Below are 19,259 nucleotides of genomic sequence, written 5' to 3'. Positions count from 1 at the left end.
GCATGCCCAGAGAAGCTGTTTCAGAAATGAGAAGAGACTACAGCCCTTCCTCAAAACTACTGCACCACAGCACAAAGTGCTCCACACTTCCCTGCTGGCTGTGAGGAACAAATGCCACCGCTGTTTCTGCCTGAATTCCCAGGAAAAGCAGAAAGTCAAAACCTCACCATCTTGCAACACAAGTGAGATGCAGCCAAGGCACTGAGTCCTTAGCTCAATTCCTTCCCTCTTCTGAAAGCCACTGAGCAAGAGCTCTTACCAGGAATATGCTCTCCCCCATACGTGATGTTAACATCATAGTCGCCTGGAACGTAAGGAACATACTCGGCGCTGCAGCTCCCATCTTTGTTATCTTTACAGCTAATTTTAGATTCTGAAGGTCCTTCAACAGTTATTCCAAGGCCACCAATTCCTGCCCCTCTGCAAGACAGAAACACACACTGTTAGAATTACTTGCTTCTAACAGCAGCTTCGTAGCCTTTGCATGCTCTGGCTGCGTTTTTACCCTTATTGGAAATGCAGGAACCTGACTTCTGATGCCCAGCCTTCAGCGTGCTCTGGCATGCAAAGCTGTTCAGCATACCCTCACTCGCATTTTACTAGAATTTTATTCTCAACCACTATTAATCCTTAATCTCTGCAGAGTGCTCAGTATGCGATGAGGTAGCACGAACAGTAATCAGAAGGACACAGCTTGGCCTTTTTATAAATATTTGTACTAGCTTTAGCATCCTGCATCACACAGCCCACTACACTCTTCCCTCCCTCAGATATTCCTTAAGGATCAAGTAGGCCCAGTTACCTGGTGACAACTGAAAAAGGATTTGGCTGATTTGTGAAAGCTTCTTTGAGCCCAGGTCCTTGTGCCTTCACACGTGATGGATGGCAGCCCTCTGTCACGTTCACTCTGAAGGGACTGTTTGGCACAGGTACGCCATCGTATGTTATGCTGACTGTGTGCGGACCTGTTAAGAGGAGGAGAAAACACTCTGAATTCCCTAAATATTCTCATCACTAAACATCACTTCTACAAGATGCTACAGACTTAAACATCAGTATATGGGTAAGAGCTTCCTCCTGCATTTCACAAGACTTCACTAATGTTTCATAACCGAGATGCCATCTATGCACTGTTCTTCTGAAGCCAAGTTACTGTAAAAGTCAGTTCTTCAAGTTAAAATAGAGCTACTTCCTGCAGAATTAGCTCCTCTGCTGGCAAAAGTCTTGCTAAGATGCCAACAAGTTACTGGCAGACCTCAGCAGTTTGCCAGATGAAAGTGTCAGGAGAGCTGCTTGTTCTTGGTTTTCCCCTCTCAAGTGAAGAAAAAAAAACCAAACAAAACACCAAAACCCAGAGGTTACCCTTTTCAAACGGCGTGTACTCTACTGAATACATTCCATCGGCATTATCTTGGATGAGACAGTCCGTGGGGGAGCCGGACGGGCTTGTGATCTGCGTCCTGATGTGGTCGCCACCAGCCTTCGTTAGAGGTCGAGCATCCACAGTGAACTCGGTTGTAGCTTCTCGGAAGACATCTGCAGGATACATTTTGAAGAGTCACTTCAAGAATCGCATGTATTTCCAATGACAAAACATCTTGTGAACCAGCATGATAATGCATTTGGGAACACAACGAAAAAACCTCGTCCAAGCGTCACCATGGGAACACGCAAGGCTATTACAGCTTTTAATGCTCAGAATACTCTGTGCAGGACAAAAGACTGAAAGTCCTACAAACTCTGATAACAACAGCAGTTATTCTCACCTCTCCCTTCCACTCCTGGCCCAAACACTTTAACTCTGCTTGTGTCCACAGCTGGCTCCACTTTAACCCGGGCTGGGAATTTAGGCACTTGCTCTCCTCCGTATCTCATCTTGATCGTGTACATGCCAGCTGAGAGTGGCACATACGTTACGACATAGGTCCCATCTTTGTTATCATCGATCTGGACCTCGGCTTTGGAACCAGCATCCGACACCATGTCCACCCGCAGGTCCCCGGGACCTGCTTCTGTGCAGTCGACGTTCAGCAGCCCTGCCTCACCTACTTTACCACGTTCCAGACCTGGGCCCGTGGCAATGACTTTAGAAACATCAAACGGCATTTCTATGTCTGCCTTAAACGGCGAACCAGGAATGTGAACTTCTTCGAAAAGAATGTTTACAAAATACTCTCCAGGCTTCGTAGGCAGGTAAGAGACGGAGCAGGTTCCATCGCCATTGTCCGAACATTCAATTTTAGCTTCACACGGGCCTTCTACTGTCAAACCCAAACCTCCAGTTCCTGCTCCTTTGGTATCTATCGTGAATTGGGCTGGTTTTCCAACGAGGCCCCCTCGAAGACCTGGACCATGAGCTTTTACCTAGAAGAGAATATGCAGTTGAACTAAACTCATTTTTTCATGTTACTACCAGCACAGACTGCCTAATTAGACTTGTTTGTACGTGGGACTTGATTAACAAGCTCTTAAAAATACACAGAAAGCAACACCTCCTTTGCCACTCCTCCCAGTTTTACTGTAAAGTTGGTATCTCTCCTCCAAAGAGGTTTCTAGGCAAGGATATTCATACTCTCACCACAGCTGTTTTTATATAGCCATGGGATATAAAAGGTAGAAATGTTAAAATATTTGATAGCTGTACACACGTTTTTCTTGAATCTATTTCCTTAGAAAGAAGCATCTCAATTAACACATTCGAGATGCTCATGAGGCCAACTTCTATTAAATTAGGAGCAATACTTGCATTTGCCACACTATGCAGGATGCTTGTAGTGGAATGGCTCAGCACTCTGAGTAAGGATGTTCCTGGGTCTGGTTTAGCCAAAGCCAAGTCAAGTCTCATGCAATAGCCCATAATGCAGTTTTCGGGTATCAGTTGCTGCTACAGCCTTAAACCGTTCACTTACCTTGGAGGGATCTGGAGGTAGCGTGGCCTCCACAGTATAGGGGCTCCCTGGGATTGGGTTGCCATCATAACTCACATCCACCACATACAGTCCTTCTTCCCTTGGGATGTATTTTGCAGTGCTGCACTCCTTACCCAGAACCGGTTCCACCAGACATGGCACAGCTTTCCTCATAGGACTGGAAATATTAACATCCAGTTTACCTTGCCCACCAGCTCCTTTGGTGTCAATTACAAATTCCTGGTCCTTCCCTACTTCCACTCCTGAAAAAGACAAAACCCATGTTACTACATTAAGAACTCAACATCAGACAGTGCTCCAAGAAATCTCTCATGCACACACCACTGAGGGAGCAAGCACTGGCAGAGCCCTGCTCAGTCTGCATCCCTCTGCATGCAGAAAACCCTGCCTAACCAAACAAAAAAATAAACAAGTGCTTTGGTTAATTGGAGCTACAAAGCTACAGTGCTAATCAAGCCTGTACGACATGGCCTGACAGTATTAGAGGCTCACTTGAGAAATGCAACAATATTTCACAGCCCTAAGTTCTTCCACTTTTAGAAAACAAAGAGACTGCATGAATGACATTCTGCACCGTAGCAGTTACATATATTTGAACAAACAGCCATCTAGCCCCAAGGAAACCAGATTTCATCAGCAGGTGCCCAGCCTGGTGAAGAGTCCAGCTTTGTTCACCATAGGGGACTAAACCTCAACACATGCTTTGTCCACATTGCTACGTAATCTTTGCCAAAACCCCCCCCCAAAGACAAAACCTAAATTGAAATTCAGTCCTCAAGAGGACCAGCTAAGAGTGATCAAGCTATAGAGTTGGAGCTGGTTGATCCCCAACTGTAGCAAGTTAAAAAGAAGATTGTTTTGCCCACTTCTGTTCCAACAGGACATGTTGGTTATGACCCAGATTCAGGAGACACTTCAGAGGCAGGCTATGGGGCTTCCAGCCCAGAGGTACTTACTGTTTTCGAGTCCATTGACTTTAACTTTGTTTAGGTCTAGCGGAGCAGCAACGCCCACAGTGAAAGGGCTTTTAGGGATAGGATCACCACCGTAAGCTACCAAAACCTTCATTGGACCCTAGTTGGAGAATTTACAAGTTAGCTCAGTTCCTCACTTCATACAGATGCACTAAAATCCAAGCAGTACATAACCACTTCACCTAATCCATTTTAGCTGACCACAGCCAAACTTACGGGTTTATGGACTCTCAATCTCTCATCCCACTGCAGCCCTTCAAAGTATTAAATGGTTTTTATTTAATGCAGGAAGAGAAAGAGACAGTTCTTTCCAACATTTAATTAGACTATATTCAAGCTGCCTGGCAAAACCTCCAGCTCAGGCTCGCTCCCACCCTCCCGGTGCTCAGACCTGACAGCCGAATGAATGTCCCAGTGCTCCGGACCAGGTATCCCCTTCCACCGCATGGCGAGGCCAGGCTAAAGCCAAGCCTGCAAAGAGGCCGTATTATTACAGCATCTGAAATACCAGGGTTTTAAGCTCTACAAGTCAGAAAGATTAATGCTCTTGTGTATTTTGGCTGGAATACCGCATAGCCATGGCAAGCTCCAGCCCACGATGTGTGCTCCCTTTATTCCCTCCTACCACAGTCCATATTTTAGCTATATTCACTGTTTGCTTACTTTTCGTTCTTGGCCGGTTCAGCTCCCAAGTGAAATAATCATGGATGTTTCACACAAAGTAGTGAATAGCTTCCATGATTATTCTTGGTTGTTTCTAGAAAACACACACACGGGTAGCTGTAGCAACACCGTGAGATAGATAAGGCTGAGTAAACAGCATTAAACCAAGGCTCCTCTGCTGCTGACGCAGCCCCTCAGGAATTTAACTACCTAGTCCATCCTCCCCCTGCTCTGAAGAGTCCAGAGTCTCATTTGTAAGCTACTGCTTACAAACCCAAGAAAGACAGGGTCCAGGAATGACTTACGTGCTCACAGCCTGGAGGGACAACACGGCTACTCTAATTACCGTGCAGTCTATTTTCATCTCCTCTTTTTAACCATTGCTTTCCTGCCACTGCTATCCGCGACTATCTCCTGTAAGTCCACAGCTCCTCTGTGACCCAAGGTACTCCTCCAAACAGGAGACCCAAGTGGGAAACCTAGTTTGGGCATCCTGGCTTGTTTCACCACTGCTTTTCACGTGAAACAGAGCAACCTGGTACTGCTCACACACAGATGTGCAGTTCAGATGACTTTGCTCCTTTCTACATACCAACCCGGACTGAACAAGCAAAATCTTCTCCAAACGGGCACACCAGCCACATCCTGAGATCACGCAACTGCTTTATCCAAAAACAAACGCTAGCTCTAGGGTGCTTCCAAGAATGCTAATCCAGCATTATCAGATAAATAATGCTGCAGTCCTCTGTATCGGCCCACTTTTATACAGCTACATTCAAGGAAGCTGGTGCAGATGACCGAGTAGCTCGTGTTTGTTCAGCCGAACAAGAGCAGCAAAACACTTTCATCTCAGCACTACAGCACCTACGTCTTCAGAAATACATGAGATTCATGCATTCTGGCATTTAATGGCCCTTTATAAACACGCAAGCGCAGCATAAGGAAAAATACTTCTAGTTATTAGCAGCTTCCCCTTTCAGCTCTTTAATGGTGTTGCTAGGAAGCATCTGTCTGTGAGCCAAAACGAGTTAGACTGAATTTTTTTCCAAACCAAGGGCAAACTTCAAATACAGACAAATACTTTGACACATTTAATCTGCAGCCCAGCTTCCCTCCTCAGCACCGACTCGTTCACTTTCGTACCGAGGAGCTGCTGCACCATCACCCAAACGCTGTGCTTTCTGTCCCTGCTCTGGTTTGCCACTACAGCTCCTTTGACAACAGCAGCTTGCTGAGAGGCGGCACACCGTGGCCCCGACTTTGCAGGACCACGGCAGCCCAGAGCAGCTGGTGCAGCAGCCAGCTCCGTTTTGGACCCCGGGAAGGTTCACCACCTTTCCTCTTCGACGGATAAGGTGTGGGATGACAACACGAGCTGTGCGCTACTGCTTCAGTACCTCACTTGTTCCCAGAAAACAGTGACAAGCTATCAATAGCTACACCAGAAAACTGTGTTACTGCTTTCCAATCCCAATTGTCCTGCAGGCTTTAGGGATCCTGGGGAGCAGGACAACCTGGCAAGCTTTATCTGCTTGCTCCTCTGTGCACGGGTACCAGGGAGGGAGGTCACAGCACTACAGCAACGTCAGCCGTTCACTCTTGTATTCCTACAGGAGTCAGACCTACCTGCTGTATTGGAGTGTACCTAACAGTGTGGGAATAGTCATAGTTGTCAATGATATCCAGATCTGCCACCACCTCTCCTGGCACTGGGCTGCTGAACTGCACATCCAGCGGCGCTTTTCCAGCTCCCTTGGTAAACACAGTGAAGTGCGTTGGCTTGCCATTTTCCACGCCTGAAGAAAAATGTTCGTTCTAATTTATGCAGAGCTTGCACACAGAAACTCTTCCCAAGAAGCATTTGGTACCTATAAAGCCCAATCAAGCAAAATGCCAAGCAAATGGAGTTGTTTCTAATCGCCTGACACCCCACCCTGCTGTATCCAGCAATGCTCAGCCAGGCAGTGGCTACGCCGCAACAGCCCCTCACGGTCCAGCACTGGCCACACCATCTCAACTCGACTCTCACCAGTTTTGTTCAGCCCAGGTCCTTCAGCTTTCACTTTGCTGGCATCATGTGATGGGTCTACTTTAACTCTGAAAGGGCTGGCAGGAATTTCCTGCAACAGAAACACAGTTCTAAACATAACCAGGTCACTCTTCACTAGTCAAAACTAGACAGAAAATCATTTTAAGATACTTCTGTTTTAACTCCAGCACCATCTTCAGTAAAATTTTGCCTCACTTAAACACTCTGCTCTGCCTTACTGAGTAGTATCTTTCAAAGTCTAGGGCAAACTTAACAGCTGGACAGTTTGCAGCAACCTCTCTGCCCCCCTCCCCTTTTTTTTTTTTTTTTTTTTAAGGAAAACTTATTTTTATTCCCATGTTCCTCAGAGAGTCACTTAGGCTTTCTATCCTTTAGAAAGCAGCTTTGCGCCATCACTGAGACGACACTCATTATGCCAGCCCAACACATCACATGCTTTAACTTCAGTGTCTCCAGCCAACCCCTCTCATTTGTGTACCTTCAAGTACTACAAAAGTGTTTTTAAAAACAGTGACCAGACAAAGTGCATGAGCTGAAATGGAAGGAGCCAGCCATAAACTGCCACAGCCAGCTGTGAACTGGCACATGCTTGGTGATCAAAGAGCAGATAAACAGACTCCAGAAACATCAGGCTGGAAGACAAAGATTACAAACCTCTCCTGCAAAAAGCACTTTAATAGTGTAGCGCCCAGCGGCAGGTGGTGCATATTTCACTGTGAACGTATCATTAGCATTGTGGATGATATCGAAATCTATGTCTTCTTCCTCATTGCTGACCACACGAGCATCACACTTAATTCCAACACTGACATCACCTAGGAAGAGCAAACGGAGGTTTTGCTACTGGACGGTACAGACATTGCTAGCCAAACAGCCAGCACATTCCCATTTCCAGTAGTTGTTCAAGTCACCACATTAACTGATGTAACAGATCACATCACAATTCACTGCAATGTTCTGCTTCCCAAGGTTTTTCCATGAAACAAGGAAAACCAGCATGAAACAGTACATAATCCCCTCCTCCTTGCATGACCTGTGGTTCTGATACCACAGACACAGCCCAGCCTGCCTTTACCTTCTCCTGCATCCGTGCAGTCAACAGTGAAGTGGGTCGGCTCATTCGCTTTCAAGCCAGTTCTCTCCACACCAGGTCCAAAAACTTTCACTTTCTGAGGATGACTCCCTTGACCTATAAGGACCTACACAGATTCACAAGGGTCAGAATCACACATCTGTGTCACACTCGAGATCACAGTCAAGTCGGAGCATTGCTTGGATGGAGGCTACAGGAAAACAGTTCCAAGGTAAGAGTGAATTGCCCTGACTCCCGCAGGCTGCAGCTGGACTGACAGGAGACCTCCAACATGTAAGCTTGTAAAAACAGAAAGCTTTTTTCAAGTGGATAGATTCCTAAAAAAAGGGAGCAGAAGGGCACGCCTTCTTGAAGTTCACAGAAAGGTTTTATCATCCTAGTTAGTAACAACAAGTAGTTGCGAGCACAAATGTCCTACTTGACTAGAACTAGTAATATCCATCTCTGGACTTACCCTAAATGGGCTATTGGGCACGTTGGCTCCTCCCCAGACAACAGAAATTGTATGTTTGATTGGTTTAACTGGCACATAGGAACAGGCAAACACACCATCAGGCTTGCTCTTTATCTGGATATCTATAGGGTTTCCTTCTCCATCCTGAAAAGCAGTAATACAAGCAGAAGTTTCAGGTACTTTAAAAATGTTTGTATAGCTTGAACAGCCCAAGACTGTTCCAAAGTGCGTTGGGTGGGTTTTGGTTTTGGGTTTTTTTGTCCCCCCCCCCTCTGAACTGCAGTTCAGAAATACTGAAGGAACATGCAAATTACTCTTCTGTAAGTCTTCCTCATCCAACACTCGCTCATTCCTAACACCATCCTACAACACACATTTTAACAAGCTCGCCTGAAATTCACAGTCTCAGAGACACTTCAGGTGCTTCCAAATGACAACTCCACGAAATTACAGCTTGCTTTGCTGAGGAGACTCCAAGTAAGGAAGCAAAGCCATGTATTTCATATGCCAGGGAAAAGTCACCTTGTCTTGAGTTAGGTTTGTTGCCTGACTACATTACACTGATCAAAGCACAGAGCTTTGAGAGAATTACACATGCCCAGAATTAAGTGGTGTGTAAGCGAGTAGAAATACTTACGGCATTTTTCTCAACAATATTAAAGCCCTTTTGCTGAAGTTTCACATAGCTGCCTTTGGCTTTTTACCTGTGCATACATCTTCAGATGTGCTTTCCCAGCGTCCTTGGTTTCAACTGTGAACTCAGCAGGATTGTTCACTATACAGCCAGTCCTCTCCAAGCCCGGGCCATAAGCCTTCACCTAAAAAAACCACCCCAAGAGTCTTAGCTTGCAGTTCAGAAACAGAAGTAAAACTCTAAAGCGACTTATTTCTAAAGTCCTTCCCAGAAAACCCATGAAGCACGGGATACAAGTAGAGGCTAGTGTGAAAGTTCAGAATGTGGACTAATTCAGCAAGTTTTCCTTACATTAAATCAAAACCACAACAGCGTTATTAGAAAAAGCTGAGTAATATCTGGCTGGAGCACGGCAAGTTCACAGTTTTAAGGAGAGGCAGCTTAAGAGTCAAGTCTGTTACCAGAAGCCTTCAGAAACCACAGTTATATCAAAGACGTGTTATGCCATGGGAGAACTCTTATACACCACCTTATCCGGGTTGAAGTCTCCTGAAGCCGGTCGGATGAAGGCCATGTAAGGGCTGTCTTTTATGTCCTCATCATCACACATGATGTGCACAGCATATTCACCAGGCTCTTTGGGCCAATACTTCACGTCACATGAGCCATCGTTCTTGTCATCACACTCAATTTTAGCCTGAGAAGGGCCTTCTATTGCAAAGCCTGAAAGAGGAACAAGTAGGTTCCTTGTGTTAGGTTTGTGGTGGCAGCTAATTTAACACCACTTCCCCAAACTGCTTTTTATTAGCCTGATGCTCTTTATCACCCTTCTTCAGCAATACAGGAGAAAATTCATCATTCCGTTCTGGATCTTATCCCACAAAACCACAGATTAACACTCCCCATCACACATGTTCCTGTCTCTAGGACTTGCCTTTGATACTCTGATATAAGTTTGTGTTTAGACCAAAACGTCTTACAGACATGTTTTTTTACTGCTGGGAAAGCTACTGTTTCTCATGAGTCCGTTGCTAGCGTTGCAATATATAAATATTTCAGGCAAACTAAGTAAAGTAACATACCAAGAGAGCCAACTTCTGTGCCAATGGACTCTACCACAAAGTCAGCCGATTTGCCCACAATCCCCTCATGCAGTCCTGGCCCCCAGGCTCGCACTTTCTGAGGACCTGCTTCATGACCCACTTGAACTTCAAAAGGGCTACAAGAGAAAAACAAAGCATGGGATTAGAAATGAGGACAAATACAGCATCCATGTTTTTCCTCAGGCATTTTAATGAGGCTTTACATTGGATTTCCCAAATTAACAGATGCTATCATGTGGTGGCACAGTGCCCAGCAGACTGTCTTTCTAGCAGAGAGGTCATCCAACCCATCATGTGCTTACATCTTACACCACAAATCCTGAGTGTCAAATACTTGGCTTGCACTGCTTGATGTAGCTCTGGACACTAAAATCACAGATCTCTTCAAAAACTCACAGCGAAGTCCAAGCTGCATGATCCACCAAGTTTTATTGCTTTTTGTATTCATCATTTTGGTTTTAGCAAGACTGATGCGAATCACCATTCAAAGCTTTCCCAATATAAGCTGCTGCAGCCCTAAAACAGGCTGTAGATAAACTGTCACAGCAACTGCTTGCCACTAACTTTGTCCCCCTAGAGTTTCTTCAAAGGTCAGCGTTGTTTTAAAAGCTCACCAATTACACAACCCACCAAAGGGCACAAAAATTCCAAAAAAGCTACTTCTAACTCACCTTTTTGGGATGTTGTGCCCACCCCAGGTAATCGTGACAACGTACTTCCCTGGGGTAGCTGGATAATATTCAAATGCATATACACCATCCATAAAGCCTTTTTGTTTCACCAGCTCCTCCAAGCCCTCTGTTGAAAGATCAGTCCAGTGTTAAACTTAACAGCTTCCATCCTGCCTTCAATTACTCAGACAAGTTCATGTTTTCTAGTATTTATTTTAGCTTGCAAGAATAAATTTTTTCCACCAGAAAAAAAAAAAGGGTCAGGTCATAAGGGAAGTTAGTTCTAGTTGCCCTCTAGGACAAAGACAGCAAACACTTCCAGAAGAAATACAGCAGAAAGTATTTTAAGTTACCAGACTTAATAGGTTCCCTTGTGTTTTATTTTCTTAGTCTGCAGTATGATGCATGTCGTATGTTAAAACAAAAAAGCTTAACATTTGTCAGACTTTGCAACCACAAGTATGCAGGGAATGCCTACTTTTCATTTTCTTCAAGATGAAGAATTTAGGGAGAAAAGCTTAATACACTAAAATTTACATCGATACGTCTGTTGCTTCCCGCTCCGCCCCACCAGCCGCATTAAACCACACAGTCAGAGCACTGTGCGTGTGGAGGAGGGGAAGGCAATACAATGCACCTTTTAATACCGTCCCAGCCGGGGGGAGGTGACCGGCTCACAAGTACAACACAAGTACAACTCGGGCACAGCAGCTCCCGGAGAGCAGCAGCAGCCGCACAGCCACCGCTGCCGGCAGCCTCAGGAGCCTGCCGCACCAGCCAGCGGCCGCCGGCCCTCCCGTCGCCCCAGCCTGCTGCGGTGCAGGCGGAGGGGCCACATCCAGAGCTCAGGACGCAGCAAAGGACCTGGGGACGGATCCTGGCAGAAGGTCTCCGTGTCAGCCCGTGGGTTCCTTCAACCCTCTCCTTCCCTGCTCACGTGCCCGAGCATCCAGCGCAGCCAGGAGTGCTGCTCTGAGCCATTCCTAGCTTTACGAGAGCAGGATTTCCACCCTGCCAGAGACCCTGGAGCGTGACTTGCTCCCACAGATCGGATGAAGATGCAATGCAAACCCATAAAGCTTGGAGACCACGGCAAGCAGATGCGTTCATTTTCTCAGTTTTGCTAACCTGATATGCATTAAAATGGAGACACCTAAGACCAGGTGTAATCCTACCCAGCCCTACAGATCAAAACCTTCACACTAGACACAAAGTACCAGAAAACCCTTCTGAAATTTGGCTTTTTACAGTGATACAAATCCCATCTGTTCCATTAGGCCACCATCTCCTCACTGCTCTTCCTTTTCGCAGTCTCCGCTTCCCCCCCCTTCTCCAAAACACATCCACAGCACAAATTCACCTGAATACTTACTCGGTCCCTTTATAGTCACTCCAAGATCTCCGCTCCCTGCTGCTCTCGTATCAACCTTGAAGTCAGCCGTTTCCCTCATGCGGACGCCCTTGGGCTGCAGACCTCTACCAGTGGCACGACACGCGTTCGGATTGCAGGCTGCAAGGGAATTTCAGACATCAATACTGTCTTTGATTCTCAACATACATGTAGCCTAGCCAGCCTGGAACAACCTTTAGTTTAATGTTGACTCAGGGCTACCACAGCTTAGCTTTCAGGACAAGTTTTAACATTATAGCATTAAGGCAGACAGACAGGAGTCTGCCCAGCTGTTGTCTATGTCCCATGGCTTCTGGGCAGTAGCGTTCGGTGCAGCCAGGCAACGCTGACCCTCTCAAGGGCCATTTTTGAGAATTAAAGCAAATGCTGAAGCCCTGTTGCTTTCCAATTTGATGCCAGTTATCAATACAAAACTCCTACACCGCTATCGCGTACAGATATTCACCGTACTAGGCACAAACTTCTTGATGCCTTTCACATTGAGAGGCACACTGCAGCATGGGGTGAAGTTTCCCTTTGCAGATAAGCCCCAGTGAACAGTATTATTGTGCTGTTCTTTCAGAAGCACATGACTGGAATAACTGCTACTAGCAAAGCCGAGTTCTGCACGTGCTTCGTTAAGAGATGTCACGCCAAAACCCCCTGCTTGTCACAGTTCATGCTTTCAGAAGAGAAGCCATCAAGCCCTCTGCAGACCGAAGTAGCCATGGGTAGGGGCGGTAGGTTACATATGGCTGAGCTTAAGCTTATGCTTGACCCGTTTACTCCAAGTGCCTCTCCAGGCCTGCGGAGTGGCTACGTAAATAAGTAACACGCACTTATGAACAGTTTTCATTACACGATCCCAGCTATCACGTGGCCTTCAACTCCAGAGACCTGAAGGGTTTGAAGAGACTTACAAATAATCACAGCTTCCCAGTAGTGTAAACCCAACATGCATCTCCCCAAAATACGCCGTGCTTACAGCAGGAGCACAAGTCTGCCAAGCAGCTTGTTAAGGTTTTTACTTGTTTCAATAGCTTACAGGTTTTACCCTCACCCCTGCAGCAGCCAACATTGCTCCGCATCCTACACTGGACGGTGTAAGCGAAGATCGCATGCCATCTGCTAGCTCTGAAAACTCAGTGGGAGCATACAGAAGTGTGCCCAATGTGGAGTGGGAACGGCTCGCTGAGCCTTTACACAACTGAGTCAGGCAGCCTGTGGTTAAGCCAGTTTCACTGACTGGGTCACACACTGCTTCAGTTCACTTGCAACTTTCTTCCCCAACCCCAACAAAACCAAAAACCCTTTCGGCCGGGACAAGCTGCAGGCTAGAAGCTTACAAAAAGCAAACATGACAGAGCATCCTGCACACCTCTTACCAACTATGAAGCCATTAGCAGTGAAGTCCAAAATTCCACAAATGGAGGGTAGCTCAGGAGAGATGAGCAGAGATCTAAAAGCATAGGAGCACGTAAGGATGGAACAGAAAGCAAGTTAGGTGTCAGTTAAGGAGGAAAACAGTAAATATAGTCATTTGAGGAACAAAGGTGGAAAACAGCAAGACACTGCATAGCTGCATAAAACACCTCAAAAAAATACAAAGGGCAGCTTAATGTTCAGAGGTCTAGGCAGAGAGGGAACTCTAGCAACAAAAGCCATATTACTGTTAGAGAGCACTGTTTCACCCTGTGAATACCCAGGTGACCCACTGAATCAGGTTCAAGATGTTGAATGGTAAGAGAATGTCCAAGGCAAGATTCAAGCATATTCTGTGATCACATCCAAGGAGAAAAGTGGCCATCTACATCTAGGCGCATTTTTAAAAAGCATACCCTCTCCAACGAGGACAGTGCAAGGAGTTTTGGGAATTGCCTCCCCAGCAAAAGTCACTTTGACAACGTGAGGACCAGCTTGAACAGGTTTGTAGGTGCAACGGTAGACTTGGTTGCCTTTGTCTTCTACTGCAACTTCAGCAAGGCCTCTCCCCTGAGGATCCTCCACTTCCACGTTCACATCACCCACACCAGCACCTGCGAAGGAAACAAGCCCAGCTGAGCCTTGGCTTCCCCACAGCAACATGCACTGCATTTAGGATCACAGCCAGCTGCCTGGGCTCAGCCAGCTGTCCTCTGCTACCATTTCCAGGCACAGCCTAAACGTTCAGCTTCTGCTGACAGCAACCAGACATTCAAGTGGGGAGGGGGCAAGACAGGGTGGTGGCATCTCCATGAAGCCATCAAACTGACAGGGCTCTGCTGCTCCAGCCACAGAGTTTCACAGCAGTATTACAGTACTGAATACACACACAGCCTGATTACCCTATTGCTACCACCCTGTAGCACCTCTGTCACAGACTAGCCCACAACTTTACCAGTCAGATCAATCTCTCAAGCTTCGAAGCAGTTTAGATTAAGAGCTCGGACAATGTGCGTGCTGGTCTGGACAAGGATCCTTCTCTGCCGGACTATACGTGTTCGCTTTTGTTCAGACACCTGCTCCTCTCATGTTTTATTCAACTTGTCATGCAACAAAAACAGTTTTCCAGACACTTTTGGAGGCCAGACATGTCTTTACATGATTCAGACCACTCCCTCTCCCAATTAAAGGCTGAACCTAACACTTCCCCTCACTATAACCACATTTAATTTTACTTCTAAGCACCCTCAGGCAGAAGGCAATTTAAAATATGCTACTCAGCATATTCTGGTGTTTAAATACTTCAAGTAACTGCTCTAAGTAGTTTCACATTGTTCTATATGAATTAGCATTTGTAGCATCTTCTTGACTCATTCCTCTAGGCTACAGCATTAGCCTAACAGCAGGCAACAAGTCACGTGATGGAGATGCTCTAATGAAGATAGTAGCCCTCTAATAATTACAACAGAGGTTGAAACCAGTTTGGCACTGAAGTATGAACTCAAAAGTACCACTGTGGCAGATTCTTTCTGTAAAGCTAAATTCAGAACACATTAAGCCTTTACAGTTTACTCACAGTTCGTTCTTCAGAGGTGGGCATTTCACACTCCTGTTTAAAATGAGTTGGGGGAAGAAACCAGCCAGGAACTTGCCTGCTGCCATTCAGCAAGTGCATGGCGAATTTCTGGGTAATGCTTAGCACCTTCCTGCCCCAGCTCAGCCCCATACTTCAAATGTTTCATACACAGCTGAAGCCTCCAGAGCAGCCTGGCTATTATTTCACCTCTGAACTAGATGGGGCTACAAATCCTCATCCACTTTTCTGTTTGTTTATTCCTCCAGGGCTTAGGTTCTCTTCACATTTGTGGAAGCTGCAGGATTTCAGCACTCATTCATCCTGCTTACCTGCTGTGTAGAGGTCGAAGTAGGTAGGCTTGTTGGCAATGTTCCCTGTCGCCTCCAGTCCTGGTCCCTTTGCTGTTACTTTGCTCGCATCTCCCTGGGCTTTGTCAACATTCACTTCAAACGGGCTCTTTGAGATGTGCTGCCCAGCAAACAGGACTGAAACCTAGAGACAGACAGTGTCAGATCCGACCCAGCTCAGCGTCACCGCCAGACAGCCCAGCGACGGGTCGAGCACCCGTGTTCCTAGCACAGCGAGTCTATGCCTCAGAGGTGAGAGAGACCATCCACCCCACAACCTTCATCCTGTCCATGCAGTGTAACTGCTGGCCACCTCCTTAAAGTGCTACTGATCATGGGGTCAGCCACACCAGCGGGGTGCTTGAATCTGGATGTGCCAACAAGAGGCAGATCGCCAGCCAGCAACGAGGTGGCAACAGAAGTTGCATTTATCTTTTCAGGCTGGCTGTGCGGACCAGCCGCTCAGGCAAGTGCCAAGCAATAGGATCACCCATCGTAAACCTGCTTCTGCAGGCATCTGGGGACAGAGTTGGGTGGGGAACCTTCTCTGCAAAACGCCTATGGTGTACAATACCATTAAGGAAACGCCTTATAGAAATCACCTGGTATTTTCCTCTGCACCTCTGTGACAACTCACAGAACTGGCTTCATGAGCTGCAAGAAGTGGCCTCACATGAGAGGAGAGCCAGCTGTAGCACTTGATACCGAAACACACACACACCTTCTCCTAACGCAAGCTCCCTTCCCCCTTGAGAAGGGGCAGCCTAATAGCCCAGACAGAGAATTAAGGCCACATCAGGTTACCTTTTCTTCAGGATGCCCAGAGTGGCTATTACGCTGCCATCAGTAAACAGGCAGCCCTCGGGGGCTCACATTAACCAGCAGAGCAGCGCAAGAGAATACTAGTTATTGACACACAACCTACCTTGTGAGGTCCAGTAACCCTTGGCACATACTGAACTGAATAGGTCTTGTTTTTGTCACTGGATGGTGTTATCTTTGCCTAGGAGAGAAAACACATCCATTGTTGAGCTGTGCCCACGCATGCCAGCCTAAGACTCTCCTGGGTAGCACTTGATAGTGCAAACTATTTCCAGAGTCAGCAATGTCAGAGTCACATTGCTGTGGGAGCAGGGATCTTTGCTACCTCCTCTTCTCATATGGAAAAAAACCCATTGGTTTTGTCTTTATATGAGACAAAGCAATCTACCTTCTCCCCACCTCAGCCCTTTCCCTTGCTGTTAATTGCTCTACTAAGGCAGGCCAAAACTGAGGAGACGTTAAGTCCAACGTACAGCTGTATTTTTCTGGAATGTTGTAACATGATCAAGTGGAGCACTTGGATGAGAAGTTTCTATAAACATTAAAACCAGCATTTTAACTCAAAATGATTCATGGCATCTAAATAGCTGCTTTAGCCATTCCTGAAGAATGAGTAAGAGCAGACAGTGATTTAGTGATGTGTGTTATCTAAAAGAGTGTCAGAAAGTACTTGGCCAGTCAAGCTAAATCACTGCAACTACTGGACATAGGAGTTGTGTTGCTTAGTTGCAGATAGTGACATTTTTTTCAAGTTCATCCAGTAACGCAATTACGAAGAAAAGCTTGAGGCTTGCACTTTTGATAGTTGGTATTTTGCAACTTCTTTTTAGATTACTTATCTGTTAAGACCTCACTTGTGAAAGATGAGGGTTACTGCAAAAACTTCAGCGTTCAGACCAGCTTTACTCTTCCACAAAGAATGTTTAGCATACATACCTCCTCCCTATTTCCTTCTGGATCCTCTATGAAGACCATCAGGTCTCCCTGCCCAGCACTGATGGTATCTACCGTGAAGATGGCAGGCTGCTTCACCATGTTCCCATGAGGCTCAATCCCTGTGAGACAGACACAGAGCAGCTCATCAGCTGTTGCTACAAAACCCAAAAGGTAGTTTGGAGGCTACCCACAAGCTGTCCAACCCATCCTCCCATACAAGCCCCCAGCACCAGCTTCCCCAGGCCACTGCATGACATCTCTTCACCAGCTGCCCAGAGCACCATGCTCACAATAACCCCTACTCTTACAATACAAGCATTTTTAAAAATTCATTGAATCATTGGTGCTCAACTCATCTCAGGATCTCTGGCCAAGTCAGGAACCCGGCTGGCATCTGGTTTCAGCTGAAAACAAGTTACCCCGTTTGCCTGAGCAAGGCACTGAGAGTCACCCCCACAGCTGGCGAGTGCCCAGCCGACACTGACAGCGAGCAGGGTATGTGCCTTAGTTGCTCTTTAGGAGCTGCCCTGCTTCATGCGGCTAAATGCTGCAATAGTGCTGCACCGCAGGAAGGGCAACCAGGGAGGCAGGAGAGAAATTTTGGGAAGCTTCTTGGTAAAGGCATTATCCTAGAGCCAAGGGTGAAAGACTTATTTTAAGCAAGACAGTTCTTACCTATACTGTCCCATTTTACTCCATTTTCAGAACTCAGCTCTACAGACACTGCTCAGATTTATTACTCTTTGAAAGCTGCTCAAACTCCTTTGCCAGAGTGAACACTGTACAAATGGCACACAGGGACCTCTCTAAGCCACGAAAATCCTGCAGTTCAGTGCCACTGCCACTTAACTTTTAATCAGAGTTTCCTTATTCCTCAGCACAGGGCCTGCTACAGCATGCATTTACCAGCAGGGTTTCATCATCTCCCTATACGTAGCCCCAGGTCACGACACCTGTCATGGTGGTGTCAGACTGAGTGGGTGGAAGAACTTCCCAAAGTTGCTGGTTCCAGACTAGCCCAAACATATATACCTTTCCGTTGAAGGGAATTACTCCTTGGCTTATTCATAAAACCATGGGCACTACTGCTCCACAGCACAATTAGTGGAAAGTGCAACGTCTGATAGATTATAAAGGAAGTGGTTGTGAACAACAGAATTCCTGAACTTGTTTATCTTCAGAAAACAATAACTTGAGAGCAGTGCAAGGAAGATCATGTTTTTACTAGGAAATCTGAGCATTCCGATAAGGTGTTAACAATTGACATATTCATTCTGTCAGACTAAGCCCTAGATTATAATCTAGTTTAAACAGCTATAAATTCGGCCTGCGTATCTTCAGACCACCACACAAGCATTAGGATATGGTATTCAAGTATCTCTCCTTCTGCAAGCACGAGAAGGATCGCTTATCCTCAGCAGACGGCTTCAGCCAGGACAGCATTAGTCACAGCACTTTCTTAGCCTACATTTAATCTTCCAGATTTTATTCTCTTCTCAGAGATCTGCTTTGGCTGGGTAAATGAGCGCTCCTAGTGGGTCAGTGATGATGCACACAACTGCGTACAGCACCTCTGCAGGCTCACTTCACATCACGTCTACACACAGCCGCCCTAGGAGTACACCACTGCAGTGTCCAGGGTGATGCGCTACAACTAAGATTCACATTGGGAGGTTATTAATAAAAAAACAGCAATAAAAAAAAAGCTAAGACTGACCAACTTCACACCTGACAATCACCTTTTTCTAGAAGCATGAAGACCTGTTACTCATTTGTCCAAAAGACCCTGCCCAGTTTGGCAGTGAGCCCCTTGCTGCTGGAGTCACCTTTCGGTTCTGACGTATGTTAGCAGTCAGAATTGTCAATTATATTTAGTGAATCTGTTTTGGTAACTAACTTTGGGAAAACATCAATCTTTCAAGAAGAGTCTCTCACCATTTATAATTTCCATTACAATGGCTCCAGAGCACTGCATGCACAAAAGTAGACAACAAAATAATTCCAGTTTTTGAAAGAATAAGAACATGACTAAAGCCAGACTTGACAGACTGAGGCAGGCTGATCAGTCATTTACACAGTAAGTGGAGTATAGGTAGTCTATATACTTAGGATCTGACAAACGTGTCTATGTATCGAGGTTTGCGACAGAAGGCATCAACAAAGGACATAAACCCCAAGTAGGGTAAATGCTAAA

The 19,259-nt window shown here is 46.1% G+C and overlaps 1 protein-coding gene across 3 annotated transcripts in view; it reads right to left on the bottom strand.

Annotated features, from left to right (window-relative positions):
* FLNB (filamin B) overlaps positions 1-19,259 on the bottom strand; it is a 74,191-nt gene that overhangs the window by 26,513 nt on the left and 28,419 nt on the right. For all 3 annotated transcript variants that reach the window (XM_052775785.1, XM_052775787.1, XM_052775786.1), the window contains exons 5-24: positions 17,066-17,184; positions 16,233-16,310; positions 15,290-15,452; positions 13,801-13,998; positions 11,945-12,082; positions 10,573-10,699; positions 9,881-10,017; positions 9,328-9,521; positions 8,869-8,982; positions 8,165-8,308; positions 7,693-7,816; positions 7,272-7,432; positions 6,597-6,687; positions 6,194-6,363; positions 3,887-4,004; positions 2,910-3,172; positions 1,767-2,364; positions 1,363-1,536; positions 803-965; positions 260-420 (exon numbers count right to left, since the gene is read on the bottom strand). In XM_052775785.1, coding sequence (XP_052631745.1) covers positions 260-420; positions 803-965; positions 1,363-1,536; positions 1,767-2,364; positions 2,910-3,172; positions 3,887-4,004; positions 6,194-6,363; positions 6,597-6,687; positions 7,272-7,432; positions 7,693-7,816; positions 8,165-8,308; positions 8,869-8,982; positions 9,328-9,521; positions 9,881-10,017; positions 10,573-10,699; positions 11,945-12,082; positions 13,801-13,998; positions 15,290-15,452; positions 16,233-16,310; positions 17,066-17,184 — 3,435 coding nt within the window. The remainder of the gene's footprint in view (positions 1-259; positions 421-802; positions 966-1,362; positions 1,537-1,766; positions 2,365-2,909; positions 3,173-3,886; positions 4,005-6,193; positions 6,364-6,596; positions 6,688-7,271; positions 7,433-7,692; positions 7,817-8,164; positions 8,309-8,868; positions 8,983-9,327; positions 9,522-9,880; positions 10,018-10,572; positions 10,700-11,944; positions 12,083-13,800; positions 13,999-15,289; positions 15,453-16,232; positions 16,311-17,065; positions 17,185-19,259) is intronic.

The sequence above is a fragment of the Harpia harpyja genome, chromosome Z (genome assembly GCF_026419915.1).
Source record: "Harpia harpyja isolate bHarHar1 chromosome Z, bHarHar1 primary haplotype, whole genome shotgun sequence".
Lineage (NCBI taxonomy): Eukaryota > Metazoa > Chordata > Aves > Accipitriformes > Accipitridae > Harpia > Harpia harpyja.
The sequence above is the reverse complement of the archived record's forward strand: the minus strand, read 5'-3'. Positions and strand labels throughout refer to the sequence as shown.